Source organism: Pseudorca crassidens, chromosome 7 (assembly GCF_039906515.1).
Source record: "Pseudorca crassidens isolate mPseCra1 chromosome 7, mPseCra1.hap1, whole genome shotgun sequence".
Lineage (NCBI taxonomy): Eukaryota > Metazoa > Chordata > Mammalia > Artiodactyla > Delphinidae > Pseudorca > Pseudorca crassidens.
Genome location: NC_090302.1, coordinates 96267890 through 96282384, shown reverse-complemented (window position 1 = coordinate 96282384; position 14495 = coordinate 96267890). Strand labels below are relative to the sequence as shown.

Here is a 14495-nt window from a genome sequence, read left to right as displayed (position 1 = left end):
ATCTTATGTCAGTGTGTGGTGCATTTGTTATAGTTAGTGAGCCTATGTTGATACATTATTATTAGCTAAAGTCTATAGTTTACGTTACAATTCACTCTTGGTGTTGCGTATTCTCTGGGTTTGCACAAATGTATAATGACATGTTTCTGCCATTGTAGTATCATACAGAGTAGTTGCACTGTGCTAAAAATCTCTGTTCTCCTGTTCACCAACCCTCCCCCCACCCTTTGGCATTCACTGATCTTTATACTGCTCCATAATTTTGCTTTTTCTAGAATGTCATAAAGTCGGGATCATACGGTATGCATGCAGCCTTTTCAGATTGGCTTCTTTCACTTAGTAATGTGCATTTAAGTTTGCTCTGTGTCTTCTCATGTCTTTTCTCGATAGCTCATTTCTTTTCAGTGCTGAGTAATATTACATTGTACTACAGTTTATCCATTCACGGTGGAGATTTTGGTTGCTTCCAAGTTTGGGCAGTTATGGATTAAGCTGCAAACATGCACGTGCAAGTTTTTGTGTGGACAGAAGTTTTCAATTCATTTGGGTAAATGCCAAGGGACAAGATGGCTAGATCATCAGATGCTGAATTTAAAAAGAAAAGAAAAACATCGGGGATATTTGACACCTTCCAGTGCACTTACAGACCATGTGTTTTTTACCAGAGACGACTACCATGAGGATGGATTCTGCCAGCCTTACCGGGGAATCGCCTGTGCACGTTTCATTGGGAACCGGACCATTTATGTGGACTCTCTCCAGATGCAGGGGGAGATTGAAAACCGAATCACAGGTAGGAGCGCAGACCTTTGTTCTGAGACAGTGAGCACACACGCAGCTGCCTGTCGCCACGCTGGTGTGTTTTCAGTCCCACTTGGGTGTTTTGTTGGTTGTGACCTTGGACAGTGAGTCCCTGTGCCCTGCCTCCTGCAAGAGAAAGTCAGAGGCCTTTTTCAGAAGGAGTTGCAATTACCACCGCGGTTTATCCTAAAATGTTCCCATTTATATATGAAAATTAGCAAGTACAGTCTGCTTAGAATGTGCCAACACACTGAATTAAGTCAACCACGTGGGTCCGAAGCCCTACATTGTCTTGTCCTCACCGCGTGGCCAGGCCAGCACCTGCCACATTCATTCTCGGTTCTACTTTTCCTGACTCTTCTGCCTTCTTGGAGTTACGCTTGACTAAACGGTACCCAGGCCTGATTTTAGCTGTTGGAGACAGAGGTTCCAGGCCATCGGCTGTGCCTGGGGACACTGCAGTGAACTCAGACCCCCGTAGGCCCCCAGTTTCCAGGCATAGCCAGGTCTTTGGGTACCTGCTCCGTTGTGTGAGAAATGGAGCAGATCATTTAGGAGTGAAGCTGCTCGTTCTCCGTCATTTTAGAAGTTACTGTCTCTGGTTGGTTGTTAGTCCTCACATTGATGTCAAGGACTTCCTGGGGAAAAGCCCTTGAGAAGTGAGAAAATGAATTAGACCAAGGCCCCAAAAAGCCCCCCTCCGCCTCTCTCTGCTCTCCCCACAAGCCCAAACGTTTTCTCTCCAGACTCTATAAGGAACAAGGAGGATCTTGTGAAGATGGCAGGTGTCCCCGTTGAACTACATCCTCTGCACAGTGGTTCTTGACCCCGGCCAACCTGCGATGTGGGGCTCCCGGTGATTCTGGAGGGATTTGTGGAGGGGCTGGCAAAGCACTGCCCTGGTAAGGGCACAAAGGAGGTCCCCAGGTAGAAACTCACATAGGTGACACTGATGTTCTTCTAAGTTTTAGGTCAACCCTGGCTTTGTATTTCACCCACAGTCTGGAGGGTCTAAGGTCACGGTCACAGAGGGGCCTGCCTGGCCCATGGTTACAGGGCCCCCTGAGGACAGGGCCAGGTGTCCAGTGAGAATGGAAGGGCAGTAATGGGACCTGGAGATCTTGGAAGGTGCTATCTTGTTCCAATGGGAGAATCTTTTATAATTGTTGGTATCTCTCATTGGAAAAGCTTCTTATGCCATTTAAAGCAGAACTTCTCAAACTTTCTGACCACAACGTACAGTATCAATAAAAAGTGTGTTTTACATCGTGACTTAGTCTACACATACCTCTACTTCACAGAACTGAAATGGGCTACAGGAAACAACATTTGCCCTGAACAAAGGCAGTGAGTGCACTGTGATTTTTCTCTTCAGTTTTATTTCATTAAAGAAAAAAGTTGGTTCCAGCCTTAATGCGAACCATGCCCTCTGACATCCTCTGTTCCGTTCTAGTCATCTTTTAAAATGCTACCCGCAGACTCCAGAATTAATTTTATATCCCAGTAATTGGCAAACACTGATTCAAGGCACAAGATTGTCTCTCAATTATTTCTTCAGGAATTATTTAAAGGATTAACAAATCAGATGTCTAAGCAGACTCATTTTTATAGTAGTTTTTAGGTACAAGTTTAGAATGAGGGTTCTCTACATTTGTGTATTTTTGAAAAAATAAACGTGAAGTTGCTCTAGACTGACTGACTTGAGGTTTAGAGACTGCATTGGTCGTGGAGATAGTCTATTTGGAGAGCGTGCTTGTCAGAACTCATTCCAGGGACTCTGGAAGCTTCCCAGGAATGGGCCCCAGAGAACCGTCAGAGTGATGTGCTGGGTGTAAACAAAAACGGGGACGTGATGGTTGGACCTCCTCGGTGCCTAGAACCATCTTTCAGAAATAAGCCCTCACATGATAGGTTCTGGGGCGGGGTAGGAGAAATCCTAAAAGGGTCAGCCTTGACATCCTATCAGTTGGTACCCCAAAAGCAATGCCATGTTTGGCTTTCTTAGGTCTTTCCCTGCCTGGGGGTCAGGTCCAACACTGGCAACAACCCTCTTGGTAGTCAGTTGCCAGCTCCCGTGATGGGACTGAACTGGGTTCAAACTTGGTTCGTCAGCTAACTCCAAGAGACCCTGCACCTTAACCTCTTACCTCTCCATTCCTCAATTTTAATATTGTCCACAAGGGACCAGAAGACTAAGGATGATGTGAGCAGCACACTACAGAGTGCCTGGAACCCAGCGCTGCGTGCAGCGCATGGACCCAGCCTGTTACCAGACCCTCATGGACCATTCACCTCACGTGCTATTTTATTGGCTCCATGTGGGCTTTCATTCCCCAAAGTGTGGCCTCGACAGATCACTTGACAGATAAAGACCCAGGCCCAGAAAGGACTGAGTGACTGACAACCCTGTAGTAAATGACAGGGCAGGGCCAGAACTGGGCTCCCATGCCAACTCATCTAACCCAATGCCTGCCATGGGTGGCTGGTGGGTCCTTGGGGTGGGGGTGGGGGGCGTGAGGGGGTGATGTGGGGAATGGGTGCCAGCAGCGCCACCTGCTGGCCACACTGGGCATGGCACTACAAGTCATGGGTGGAGCTGGGGTGTCCCAGGAACTAAATTCCAACCTCTCTGGTTTCCTCCTCCCCATCTCAGCAGGGTGTGTAGACAGAGGCGCCTCTTTTCCTCCAGCTGTCCAAGATCAGATCCTTACAAGCCGGTCCTTCATAGGTCAGAGTGGGGTGGGCCTTCTGGCGTGGGCATATATGGGGCAACTGATGCTTTCCTTTGAACCCTGACTGCCACAGCCCTGAGGAGAGCACCTGGAGTGCACGCCTTCCCTCCTGCCACTGGCAACTCTGCTCCCGCTCACCTGCCTAGACTTTGTATCTGAAGCTCCCACCCCCTTCCCTTCTCCACATCAGGTGTCAGGTTCTTCCCATCAGGCTCCATCTTGTGACGTCTTGCCCCTAGAAAGCAAGCCAGCCCACCCTGGCTCCAGGCTCTCCTGCGACAGCCTGCTTCTGTGCTCTCCTTTATCACAAAGCCCTGCCCCTCTCCCCACTCAGAACCTCCTCCAGCAGTTTCTTGGCTCTCCCCAGACTCCACCTGAGGGACTCCCCTGTACCCCCATTTGTCATCTTATTCACCCTTAGGCTGCATGTCCCAGGGTGGATCGTTCGTCTTTCTGGCACACTATCTCCGTCCCCTGGCCAGGCCTCCCCTCTTCTCACAGGCCCTGAGATGTCAGGAAGACCCAGGCTTGGTCCTTGTGCCTCCGCTCCAGTCTCTCCTTCTAGAAGCCACTCAGCCCACAGCTTTACCTACCGCCATGTGCTTGCAGAGCCAGTTCATAGCAGGACCTTAGGAAGTGGCTTTGGGTCTGATAAGAGAATCTTCCTGTCATGGAAGTAGCATCTAGGTGGATGAGATCTGGGGCCCAGTTTTCTTTCTTTCTTGTCTCGCTTTTGATGTTTGTAAATGAAGCCCTGGCACCAGGGACCTTCTTTGTCTGGTGCAAACCTGGGCGGCCTATGTGCTCCCCGGGGCCCTGCTCTTGTGAGAGCCTCTCGCGGCTGGCAGAAGATAAGGCGGAGGGCGGGGGGCGGCGGGGCATGGACGAGATGGGGGCCACGGGCGCCGGGCAGGGTGGGTGGGAACAGGGGCCCTGGGAAGAGTGGGAAGCCAGGGCTGGAGATGAAACCAGGGGCGCCGGGCAGGGGTTGCCGGGCAGATGTTGGTCCCAGGCAGGGCCCAGCCCACCCTAACGCCAGCCTCGCCGCCTCCGCAGCTGCCTTCACCATGATCGGCACCTCCACGCACCTGTCGGACCAGTGCTCGCAGTTCGCCATCCCGTCCTTCTGCCACTTCGTGTTCCCGCTGTGCGACGCGCGCTCCCGGGCGCCCAAGCCGCGCGAGCTGTGCCGGGACGAGTGCGAGGTGCTGGAGAGCGACCTATGCCGCCAGGAGTACACGATTGCGCGCTCCAACCCGCTCATCCTCATGCGGCTGCAGCTGCCCAAGTGCGAGGCACTGCCCATGCCCGAGAGCCCGGACGCCGCCAACTGCATGCGCATCGGCATCCCGGCCGAGAGGCTGGGCCGCTGTGAGTCTGTGCCCGCCCCCGAGGCCGGGGTCCCGCCTCTTAAGAGCCTGGGGACCCCATTCCATCTGGGGAAGTCTCACAGACCGGCCCCCATTCCGGTAGGGCAGTTGCGGGGTGGGGACTCGCCGTTGTCCAGTTCCAGTTGCACAGCCCTCCTGGCCCTGCCTGCTTGTGGGTCCCCAGTAAGTCACGCTACCCTGATGAACCACAAACTTGGCTTCTCTAAGACGGGAGGACTTTCTGCACCTGCCCCCAAAGCTGTGAGGAGCTTTGGGGGAGGCAGGGGCCGCTTCCAAGACTGCCTTGTGGTGCACAAGCATCTCTCAGCAGCTGACTAGGATTGTGGCCCTCCTTGAGGGGAGGGGACCCAGGGAAGCGGTCGCCTCCCTCCCAGGCTTGGGAAATATTCACTTCCTTGGCGAAGCCAGGGTTCCCGAGGGCGGCAGGGCTCCTCACCAGGGCAGTCAGAGCCTGGTCTACAGACCCACTGCACCGTCCAAATCCTGGTTGCCAGGCTGACTCCATGGGACCTCAGGCAAGTTGCTTAAATATGAGTTTCCTCATATTACACGGGGATGATAACTACTGACCTCAGCAGCTGGAATGTAGATTAAATGAATTAGTATTTAAAAAGTTCTTAGAACAGTGCCTGCACACGGCAAGCACGGTGTAACCGGTGTTCAACAAACACACACCCCGGATGTGGCTCAGAGGCCCTGGGTCCCCCTGGTCCCAGAGTGGAGTGAGCCTGGGGCTCTGTGCACAGGAGGCTGAGCCGCGTCCTCACTGAGGCTGGGGGGCCAGGCCTGGGAGTTTCTCTTCCCTGCTGCGTCGTTTGGTTTTGCTTCTAGTGCAAGTGAACGTGAGGCTGGGGTTGACATCGTCATTGTGGAATGGGGGTGCCTCGTGAGTCCAAAGGTGTTTCAGGGCCATAGAGTAACTTCTGACCAGTTGTTTCCCCATATGTGTACCTGGTGCACCCGCCCATTAAATTTGTGGGCTTGGGACTGTATTCAGTCATTACGTCTAATGCTGCTTTCCTTGGAAGTGATGTCAAACTCTTCGGTCTTTTGGAAATTTCAATGTGGGTACATCCAGGCAAAGTGGCTTTGTTGTTCCTTTTTGGAATAGTTGAAGAAGGGTGCTCCCTGGACCCCCAGAGGAGGGCGGCTTCCTCTTAATTTTGGGGCCTCCTGACGCATCTTCTCTCTCAGACCATCAGTGCTACAACGGCTCAGGCACGGATTACAGAGGGACGGCAAGCACCACCAAGTCGGGACACCAGTGCCAGCCGTGGGCCCTGCAGCATCCCCACAGCCACCACCTGACCAGCGCCGACTTCCCCGAGCTCGGAGGAGGGCACGCCTACTGCCGGAACCCTGGAGGGCAGATGGAAGGCCCCTGGTGCTTCACGCAGAATAAAAACGTACGCATGGAACTGTGTGACGTACCCTCTTGTAGTATGTATTCTCTCTCTCTTTTTTTTTTAAAGTGTTGACTGTGGGGTATACTTTGTGATGATGTGGAACCGGGAGGCTGATAGCTCTGGGAGCCCCCTGCCCACACCGAGTTTCACCACCATGATTATTTGTTTTAAATAAAGCTGTTGCTGGTTGTAAAAGTAGCATCTCGTCTTTATAGGACGTTTTAAATTATAGAAAAGTCTGAAGAAGAATGTGTAAATCACCTCTAATTTTACCACTCAGCAGAGACTACTGTTTACACTTGGGGGCCCTTCTGTCAGCCCTCTTTCCATGTGTGGTCCTGGGATATTCAGTTTGGCCTCTTGTTTCCCAGTGAACATTGTCATGCATTTCCCACTATTAGTGGAAATGCTTCCCATTACTATTACAACCAGCTTCTCAGACCAGCATCTGTAGTTGGGGCACAAGGCCTCCTGCTTGCCCTCCCTCGCCTCCCACTCTGCTCAGCTTTTACACAGAGACTCAGCAGAGTGAGGAGAAAATAGAACTTAAATCTCTTAACTGTTTTCCCTGCAATTTCTGTCTTAAATTATGACTAGGAGAAAAATTTGTAGTTCATGGTTGCACATTTTACAGAAATCATTATCTCTGTGCAGGAATAAATTTTAAGAATGAAAAGTTTGGTAAATAGATTATAGTAAAGTTACTCAATGGAATGCTACAGTTGTTTAAAAAAATTTCCTGCAAGGAAGGATGTTCATATTGACCTGTTAAGGGAAAGAAGCAAGCTAGAGGGCAATAGCTGTGTTATGTCTTTTTGGTTTCTCTTTCTTCCTGTTCTTCTCTCTGTCCCTCTGTCTCTCTCTGTCTTTCTTTCATCCTCCTCCTCTCCCTCCCTTCCCTTTCCTTTCCCTCTCACTTTCCCTCCTTCCTCCCTTCCTCTTTCTTTCTTTCTGATAAAAGAAACAAAATGAGTGAAGGGTATGTGAGTGAGCACACATATGCACCTATATTTCATGGAAGAAGTTTTGCAAAGATAAACATCCTACTTTCAGCAGTGATTTCCCATGACCTACAGATATGTTAAAGCATAAGATGTTTTTACAATGAGCAGTTTTTATTTTTGTAATTAAAAATGAATCAAATCATAAAGAGAAATATGTATGTCCTTTGACCTGGCAATGCCATAGGAATCTTATATTGCAGAAATATTTGCACTTAAAGGGCAGAAATGCAAGGATATTTGTTGCAGAATCACTTTTAACAGCTAAATGACAAACAGAGTAATTGTTTACCAACAAGGGGTTGGATGATAATTGAAGTACATCCGTACCTTGGGACAGTGTGCAGCTCTTGCAGAGTGCCTAGTGCTGTCTGTTCTGCGAGAAACGTGGCCTGAGGTATATTATTCTGCCACAAAACCAGGAGCAGGAAAACATGGATGATGTGATTCCATTTAAAATTCTGTTTTTAAAAATTATATGAAACTGCTGCTTCTCTATGTCAGATTAGTTGAATATTGGTTATTTCATGTTCAACTTAAATATATACATAAAAAATTAAGTGAATACCAACCTATTAACAGTAGTATATATAACCTTTGGTGAAATTAGTTATTAGGCACATTCACTTTTCTCTAATGCTGTCAATAGAATTATTAATAAGCATATGTTCTGTTGGTGATTTTTAAAAGGTAATGATAAAAGTTAATGGTTTACAAACCTATGGATGGTGGTCACATCTCTCACCTTGGCCTGAGGATCCTGGAATCTCCCCTTAGCCCTAATTGTGAAAAATGACCCAGAATCCCCACTGCCTCTGGGTCTTCTAAAATATCTGCCTCCGGGGTGGGGTCAGGAGAGTTGTGTGTGTGGTTGTATTTGATTTTTATCTTCTTTTGGAGGCTGGGGGGCAAGACTGGCTTTGGGACAAGGCTTCTTTACTATGGTGGTGGTAGTGGTGATTTTTAGAACTGAATTAGCTCTTTTGGGGGACCACATGGACCAGAAATCACGTGTTTGCTTTTACATGGAAAGCTCATTACCCACTGGTCATAGGGAGGCCCAAGTCCCATGTGATTATTCACAAGGTTTAAGTGAAAACTGTTGTGGGGAGAGGGGCCTTTTGGAGGACTTGCCTTCCACATCACAGAGCAGAAGCCTCAACTCTCCCTCAGAGGGCAGCGCTGCCCACAGGGTTCCTGGCCGTCCTTTTAGCCTTGCAGCCTGGGGCCCTCTGTGCTTTTCTGTAAATCCTGTAGGGGGAGACAGAGCGTTGCTCTTCACCGTGGAAAAAAATGAAGGAAAAACACTTGGAACTGCTGCAAATTGTTAGGTCAAACTCATTGGCTACCAGTGCTCATTTAAATAAAATGCATTTTTAATTATTGTCTTTAAAGAATATGGGTTCATTGTACAAAAATGTGGAAAACCCTAAAATGTTGAATGAAGAAAAGGATCATTTCTAATGCCAGTATCCAGTTTCCTTCACTGAGGACAAGCATGTCCCATGTGTTTCATCGAGTTTAGTAGAGATGGAAAGTCAGAGCACCTATTTCCAAGGTATTCAAATTAGAAGGGAATGTGATGGTGGTGTTTGCTACTGTAAGACCTTTAGAGTTCATTTATTAACTTTTTTTTTTTTTTTTTTTTTTTTTTTTTTTTGCGGTATGCGGGCCTTTCACTGTCGTGGCCTCTCCCGTTGCGGAGCACAGGCTCTGGACGCGCAGGCTCAGCAGCCATGGCTCACAGGCCCAGCCGCTCTGCGGCATGTGGGATCTTCCCGGACCGGGGCACGAATCTGTGTCCCGTGCATCGGCAGGCGGACTCTCAATCACTGCGCCACCAGGGAAGCCCTGGAGTTCGTTTATTTTTTGAGCTCTGTATTCCTCTTTGTTTCCGTGGTGGGCAGTTCTAGATTGTGTCTCACAAATGTTTAGCGGGATGTGTGTTTTTGGGTACATTACTTTTTTTGAGGTTTGGCTTATAATTTTGTCCCTTTGTGAAACTTACCCTGATTATCTACTTGTGCTTGAATATTTTAGTTGGAGGTGGGAGTGGGATGGTGGAGAACTTCGAGTTGCAAACAGGGATGATTTCAGAAAACTCATGAACGCCTTGCTGTTCACAGGCCCCCAAGACAGCAGCAGGATGGGAATTCTGTACATCCTGGTTCCGAGCATCGCCATTCCCCTGGTCATCGCATGCCTTTTCTTCTTGGTCTGCATGTGCCGGAATAAACAGAAGGCTTCTTCCTCCACGCCCCAGAGGCGGCAGCTGATGGCCTCACCCAGCCAGGACGTGGAAATGCCTCTCATCAACCAGCACAAGCAGGTCTCTGTGCCCCCGTATTTAAAGAGGCAGCTCTCCCAGGCTTAACCTCTACCTGGAGATTCTTAATTTGCTTGATACACAGCACATAATTCTTTTAAACTGTCCTTCATTTTGCCGTTTCTTCTCTAAAATATACCAGGACGTTTGTGTCCTTAGGGGGTATATGGAAGGTGTGTTTGGACTTCACTGTTCTCCCTCGATGGAGACCAGCCATTTTAGCATGGGCCCGAATGAGGTGCCCTCACTTTGCTGTGCTTCAGCTGTCCCCACAGGAGGACACACAAAAGAAGGGCTCAGATCACCCCCACCACTAGAGGGTCAACATGGTATTTTTAAGGGATGATGACCAGTTTTCTGGTCAGTTTGGGTTTGGGTTGGTTTTGCTTTGTTTTGTTTTACAGGGAAGGACACAGCAATAGTCCTGTAGTGGTGGTAGGGGAGCAGACCACCCCCAACCTGAGTTCTTAGGGTAGCGAGAACACACTGAAATGTATCACAGGAAGAGGTCTCTCCCAGCCCACCTAGCTTCAGTGAAGGGGCATTTACATTACTTGAAAGTTTTGGGGGAAAACCATTTCCATCCAGGCTCTGAAGAGGGAGAAGGTGGACTCATTCTGCTCAGTAGCCAGGAGTCACGGAGGGTTTGCTGTGGGTGAAGGGCTGGCAGGTGAGGGCACAGATTCCCTTGGGTTCAGAGAGCCTCCGAGGACGGGGGCCAGGCACACAGAAGGGATGGGAAGTTGTAGAGGCTGAGACGCAAGGTTCAAATCGATTTCACCTGTGTGGTGCTTCTGTCCGGTGGCATCCACTGGAGGATCTAATCGAGAGGAAGCGGCAAAACAGGCTCTTGGAGGCACATCTGGAGAACAGCTGGCCTGGACTCTAAAAATGACTCAGATCGGGGGAAGCACACCTCAGGGTTCGAGGGAAATAGACATTGCATCTTGTTGTGATGAACAGTGGTGGCTGGGCCTGTCGGTGGGCGCATAGCAGGGAACATCAGGAAAGTCCCTAAGTGGGGGGCACAGCTGGGAGGACAGCCGGAGTTCAGCATGGCTGGGGTGTGTAGACAGGTGTGCACGCACACACACCCTCACACATATAGTCTGCAATGTTATCTTTGGGTGGGGACATTGTTTGCAGCCTGGTTGGGACCCTGTTGAAGGTTTCAGGCAGCCTCATGGTGTCAGAGCACATTTAAGAGCAGAGAGCATTGTGCGGGGCAGGCTGAGCCTGGGCCGGGTGGGACTGGCGGGTCCTCTGCAAGCCCAGGCTGGGGGGCGGCTCTAGGACTGCCGCCCCCCAGAATGCCCTCCCAGCTGTTCAGCTCTGCCTCCTCGCATCTCGGTGGCAGAAATGTTTCACCAGAGCTTTTCTTCTTGGCAGGCCAAACTCAAGGAGATCAGCTTGTCCACGGTGAGGTTCATGGAGGAGCTCGGGGAGGACCGGTTCGGCAAGGTCTACAAAGGGCATCTGTTCGGCCCGGCGCCAGGCGAGCAGACCCAGGCCGTGGCCATCAAGACGCTGAAGGACAAAGCGGAGGGGCCGCTCCGGGAGGAGTTCCGGCACGAGGCCCTGCTGCGGGCACGGCTGCAGCACCCCAATATTGTCTGCCTGCTGGGCGTGGTGACCAAGGACCAGCCCCTCAGCATGATCTTCAGCTACTGCTCGCACGGCGACCTGCACGAGTTCCTGGTCATGCGCTCGCCGCACTCGGACGTGGGCAGCACAGACGACGACCGCACGGTGAAGTCCGCCCTGGAGCCCCCCGACTTCGTGCATGTAGTGGCGCAGATCGCCGCGGGCATGGAGTACCTGTCCAGCCACCACGTGGTCCACAAGGACCTGGCCACCCGCAACGTCCTCGTGTACGACAAGCTGACCGTGAAGATCTCGGACTTGGGGCTCTTCCGCGAAGTGTACTCGGCTGACTACTACAAGCTGACGGGGAGCGCGCTGCTGCCCATCCGCTGGATGTCTCCCGAGGCCATCATGTACGGCAAGTTCTCTGTGGACTCGGACATCTGGTCCTACGGCGTGGTCCTGTGGGAGGTGTTCAGCTACGGCCTGCAGCCCTACTGCGGCCACTCCAACCAGGACGTGGTGGAGATGGTCCGGAGCCGGCAGGTGCTGCCCTGCCCCGATGACTGCCCCGCCTGGGTATACGCGCTGATGATCGAGTGCTGGCACGAGTTCCCCAGCCGGCGGCCCCGCTTCAAGGACATCCACAGCCGGCTGCGGGCCTGGGGCAACCTGTCTACCTACAACAGCTCGGGGCAGACCTCAGGCGCCAGCAACGTCACGCAGACCAGCTCCCTGAGCACCAGCCCCGTCAGCAACGTCAGCAACACCCGCTACGGGGGCCCCAAGCAGAAGGCCCAGCCCTTCCCGCAGCCCCAGTTCATCCCCATGAAGGGCCAGATCAGACCCATGGTACCCCCTCCCCAGCTCTACATCCCCGTCAATGGGTACCAGCCCGTGCCGGCCTACGGGGCCTACCTGCCCAACTTTTACCCGGTCCAGATCCCGATGCAGATGGCCCCGCAGCAGGTGCCCGCCCAGATGGTGCCCAAGCCTGGCTCCCACCACAGTGGCAGCGGCTCCACCAGCACGGGGTATGTCACCACCGCGCCCTCCAACACGTCCGTGGCAGACAGGGCAGCCCTGCTCTCGGAGGGCACTGAGGACACGCAGAATGTCCCGGAAGACGTGGCCCAGAGCCCCGTGCAGGAAGCAGAGGAGGAGGAGGACGGCTCCGTCCCCGAGACCGAGCTGTTGGGAGACAATGACACTCTGCAGATGGACGAGTCTGAGGTCCAGCTGGAAGCCTGAGGGCTGCAGGGCCGCGGGGCGCTTGGCAGGAGACTTGGGCCTCCCTGAGGAGCGCGCCCCGGGTACCAGTGGGCTGGAGTGCAGTCTCCCTGGGCGAAGTCCTCCTCTGTCGTCCTCTCGTGCACGGAGCAGCTCTGTGCCCACCTGCTTGGTTGGAGGGTCTTGTAGCCAATGGCTCCTGACAAGGCAGGGGTGGTAGGTAACCCAGCAGGACGCATGGTGACCCCCAGTGCCACCTACATTTCCCTGGAGGTCAATCGGCCGTGAGCAGTGCCTGTGCTTTGAAGGAAATTAGATGGCATCTTCCCTCCATATTGCATAGGGATTGAATATTTCCAAACATTGGGAAAACAGGCCTGCAAAAAGGCAGTGAGGTGGGACTTCGGGCTTTGCGATGCCCAGCGACTGGGCTGCTGCATGAGGATGGAGGAGGCTGCTTTTCTCTCTGCTACCCACCCCGCCACTGCCCACCAGTAACAGTCTCTCTTCAGCCACCAAAGATTAGTGGGAACAGGACGCGTTCGCCTGCCACCTGTCAGAGTCTGATGAGAAAGGGGCTCCTGGAATGGGAGTTCCATATTAAAACGAAATGTGCCTTAAAAGAAACCCACACAATTTTGTACTTCTGTGAAATGATTTTAATTATCCTGCATGTGTATTTTGCCCAGTTTTCTGGAATTCAAGGGAAAGTGTTTTTGGGGTTTGGAGTGTTACAAAGGAGACAATATTGTACAGAGCACAGTATTGTTATTTTTTTCTTTTTTTTTTTAGAATCCTGTACAGACCTTAAATGTAATTTATATGGTTTTTGTATGCCATTTTCATTGAAGAATTTTGAGCTTAAAATAATGACTTCGTAATTTAACTGTTTACGTTACCCACATTGGGATGCCACCTGATTGTATTTTGGTTTGCTTGTGTTTGTACCACATGTAAGCGAGGTCAGTTCATTTCAGAGCTCCTATGAGAGGAGGTGCACAGGTACACTGCATCCGACACACGGGGTAGAGCACACTTGTATAACTCCCACACCTGGTGTATCCAATAAAGAAAAACAGAAGGTTCAGTCTGCCCTCTGCAGGTCCTGAGGACATCAGGCAGCAGGAGGTGCTGGATGACGGAGACGCCCAACGGTAATGATTTGGGCTGAGTTTTAGGGGGCTCATCCAGGACCAGCGACTCCATTTGAATGTGGATATACGTTGACAGATAAATGATGGGAACAAGTTGCATTGCTTTTCTCGGTAAGGTCTGTGGCAGGGATTAGCTGCAGATGACGTGAAGATGGTCTTTTGTTTTAAACCTCTCTCCTCCTGAGGTCCCAGAGCCCCTGCGATTTTTAGACCTGGAGTCTGGCTCTTCCCAAGGCCCTGGAGCAGGGCTGGAGGGGGAGAGAGCGAAGGAGATTGGGCCTCCTTCACCACCTGCTCAGAGCTGCCTGCATCCCCTCGTTGGCTGGCAGCGTGGCCAGCTGAGTCCAGGTACATCTGGACCAGGGTCAACTGCGGGGTCAGTGGCTCCAGGGCTTCCAGTCAGGAGAGGGGCTGGGTGAGTCCTGGAGATGCTTCTGCCAGCCAGCCAATGGCCTTTGCTGCCCCTCGGGCACGTCCCTGTCTCCCAGCATGGCCTGGTTGGTTTTCCGTGTTTAATGGAATAGGTCCATAACCCTGGTCCAGGCAAGACTCAGGTAGGAATTTGCTTCACATCCGCAGGCATTGGTTCTTTAGCCTGCATCAGAACATCCTGCAAGGCTTGTTGCAAAATGAGCACTGCCCTCCCCGCTCCCAGTCAAGTCTGGGTTGGACCAAGAAAGTACACTTCTAACAAGAGCCCAGAGGGTCCTGATGGTGAAAGCCCCTTAAGCACAGCATCATGTGATCCTACCCCCTGGGTCTCCCTGGCTCTCCAGCACATCAGGTCGTCTTGTACACCCCTTGCTCTTCTGCTTTATCATAATGCTGCTGACAGGTAGAGCCCCACACACAAACAAATAAAACGTCTCA

At 51.6% G+C, this 14495-nt stretch overlaps 1 protein-coding gene across 4 annotated transcripts in view; it reads left to right on the top strand.

Moving 5' to 3' along the window:
* The window catches only part of ROR2 (receptor tyrosine kinase like orphan receptor 2), a 214560-nt gene extending 201219 nt beyond the window's left edge, over positions 1-13341 (top strand). For 3 of the 4 annotated variants that reach the window (XM_067745046.1, XM_067745048.1, XM_067745047.1), the window contains 5 exons: positions 666-793; positions 4590-4904; positions 6119-6364; positions 9458-9660; positions 11047-13341. In XM_067745046.1, coding sequence (XP_067601147.1) covers positions 666-793; positions 4590-4904; positions 6119-6364; positions 9458-9660; positions 11047-12492 — 2338 coding nt within the window. In that variant the 3' untranslated portion in view covers positions 12493-13341. The remainder of the gene's footprint in view (positions 1-665; positions 794-4589; positions 4905-6118; positions 6365-9457; positions 9661-11046) is intronic. The other variant, XR_010945137.1, reaches the window with a different exon arrangement.
* The last annotated feature ends 1154 nt before the right edge of the window (positions 13342-14495 follow it).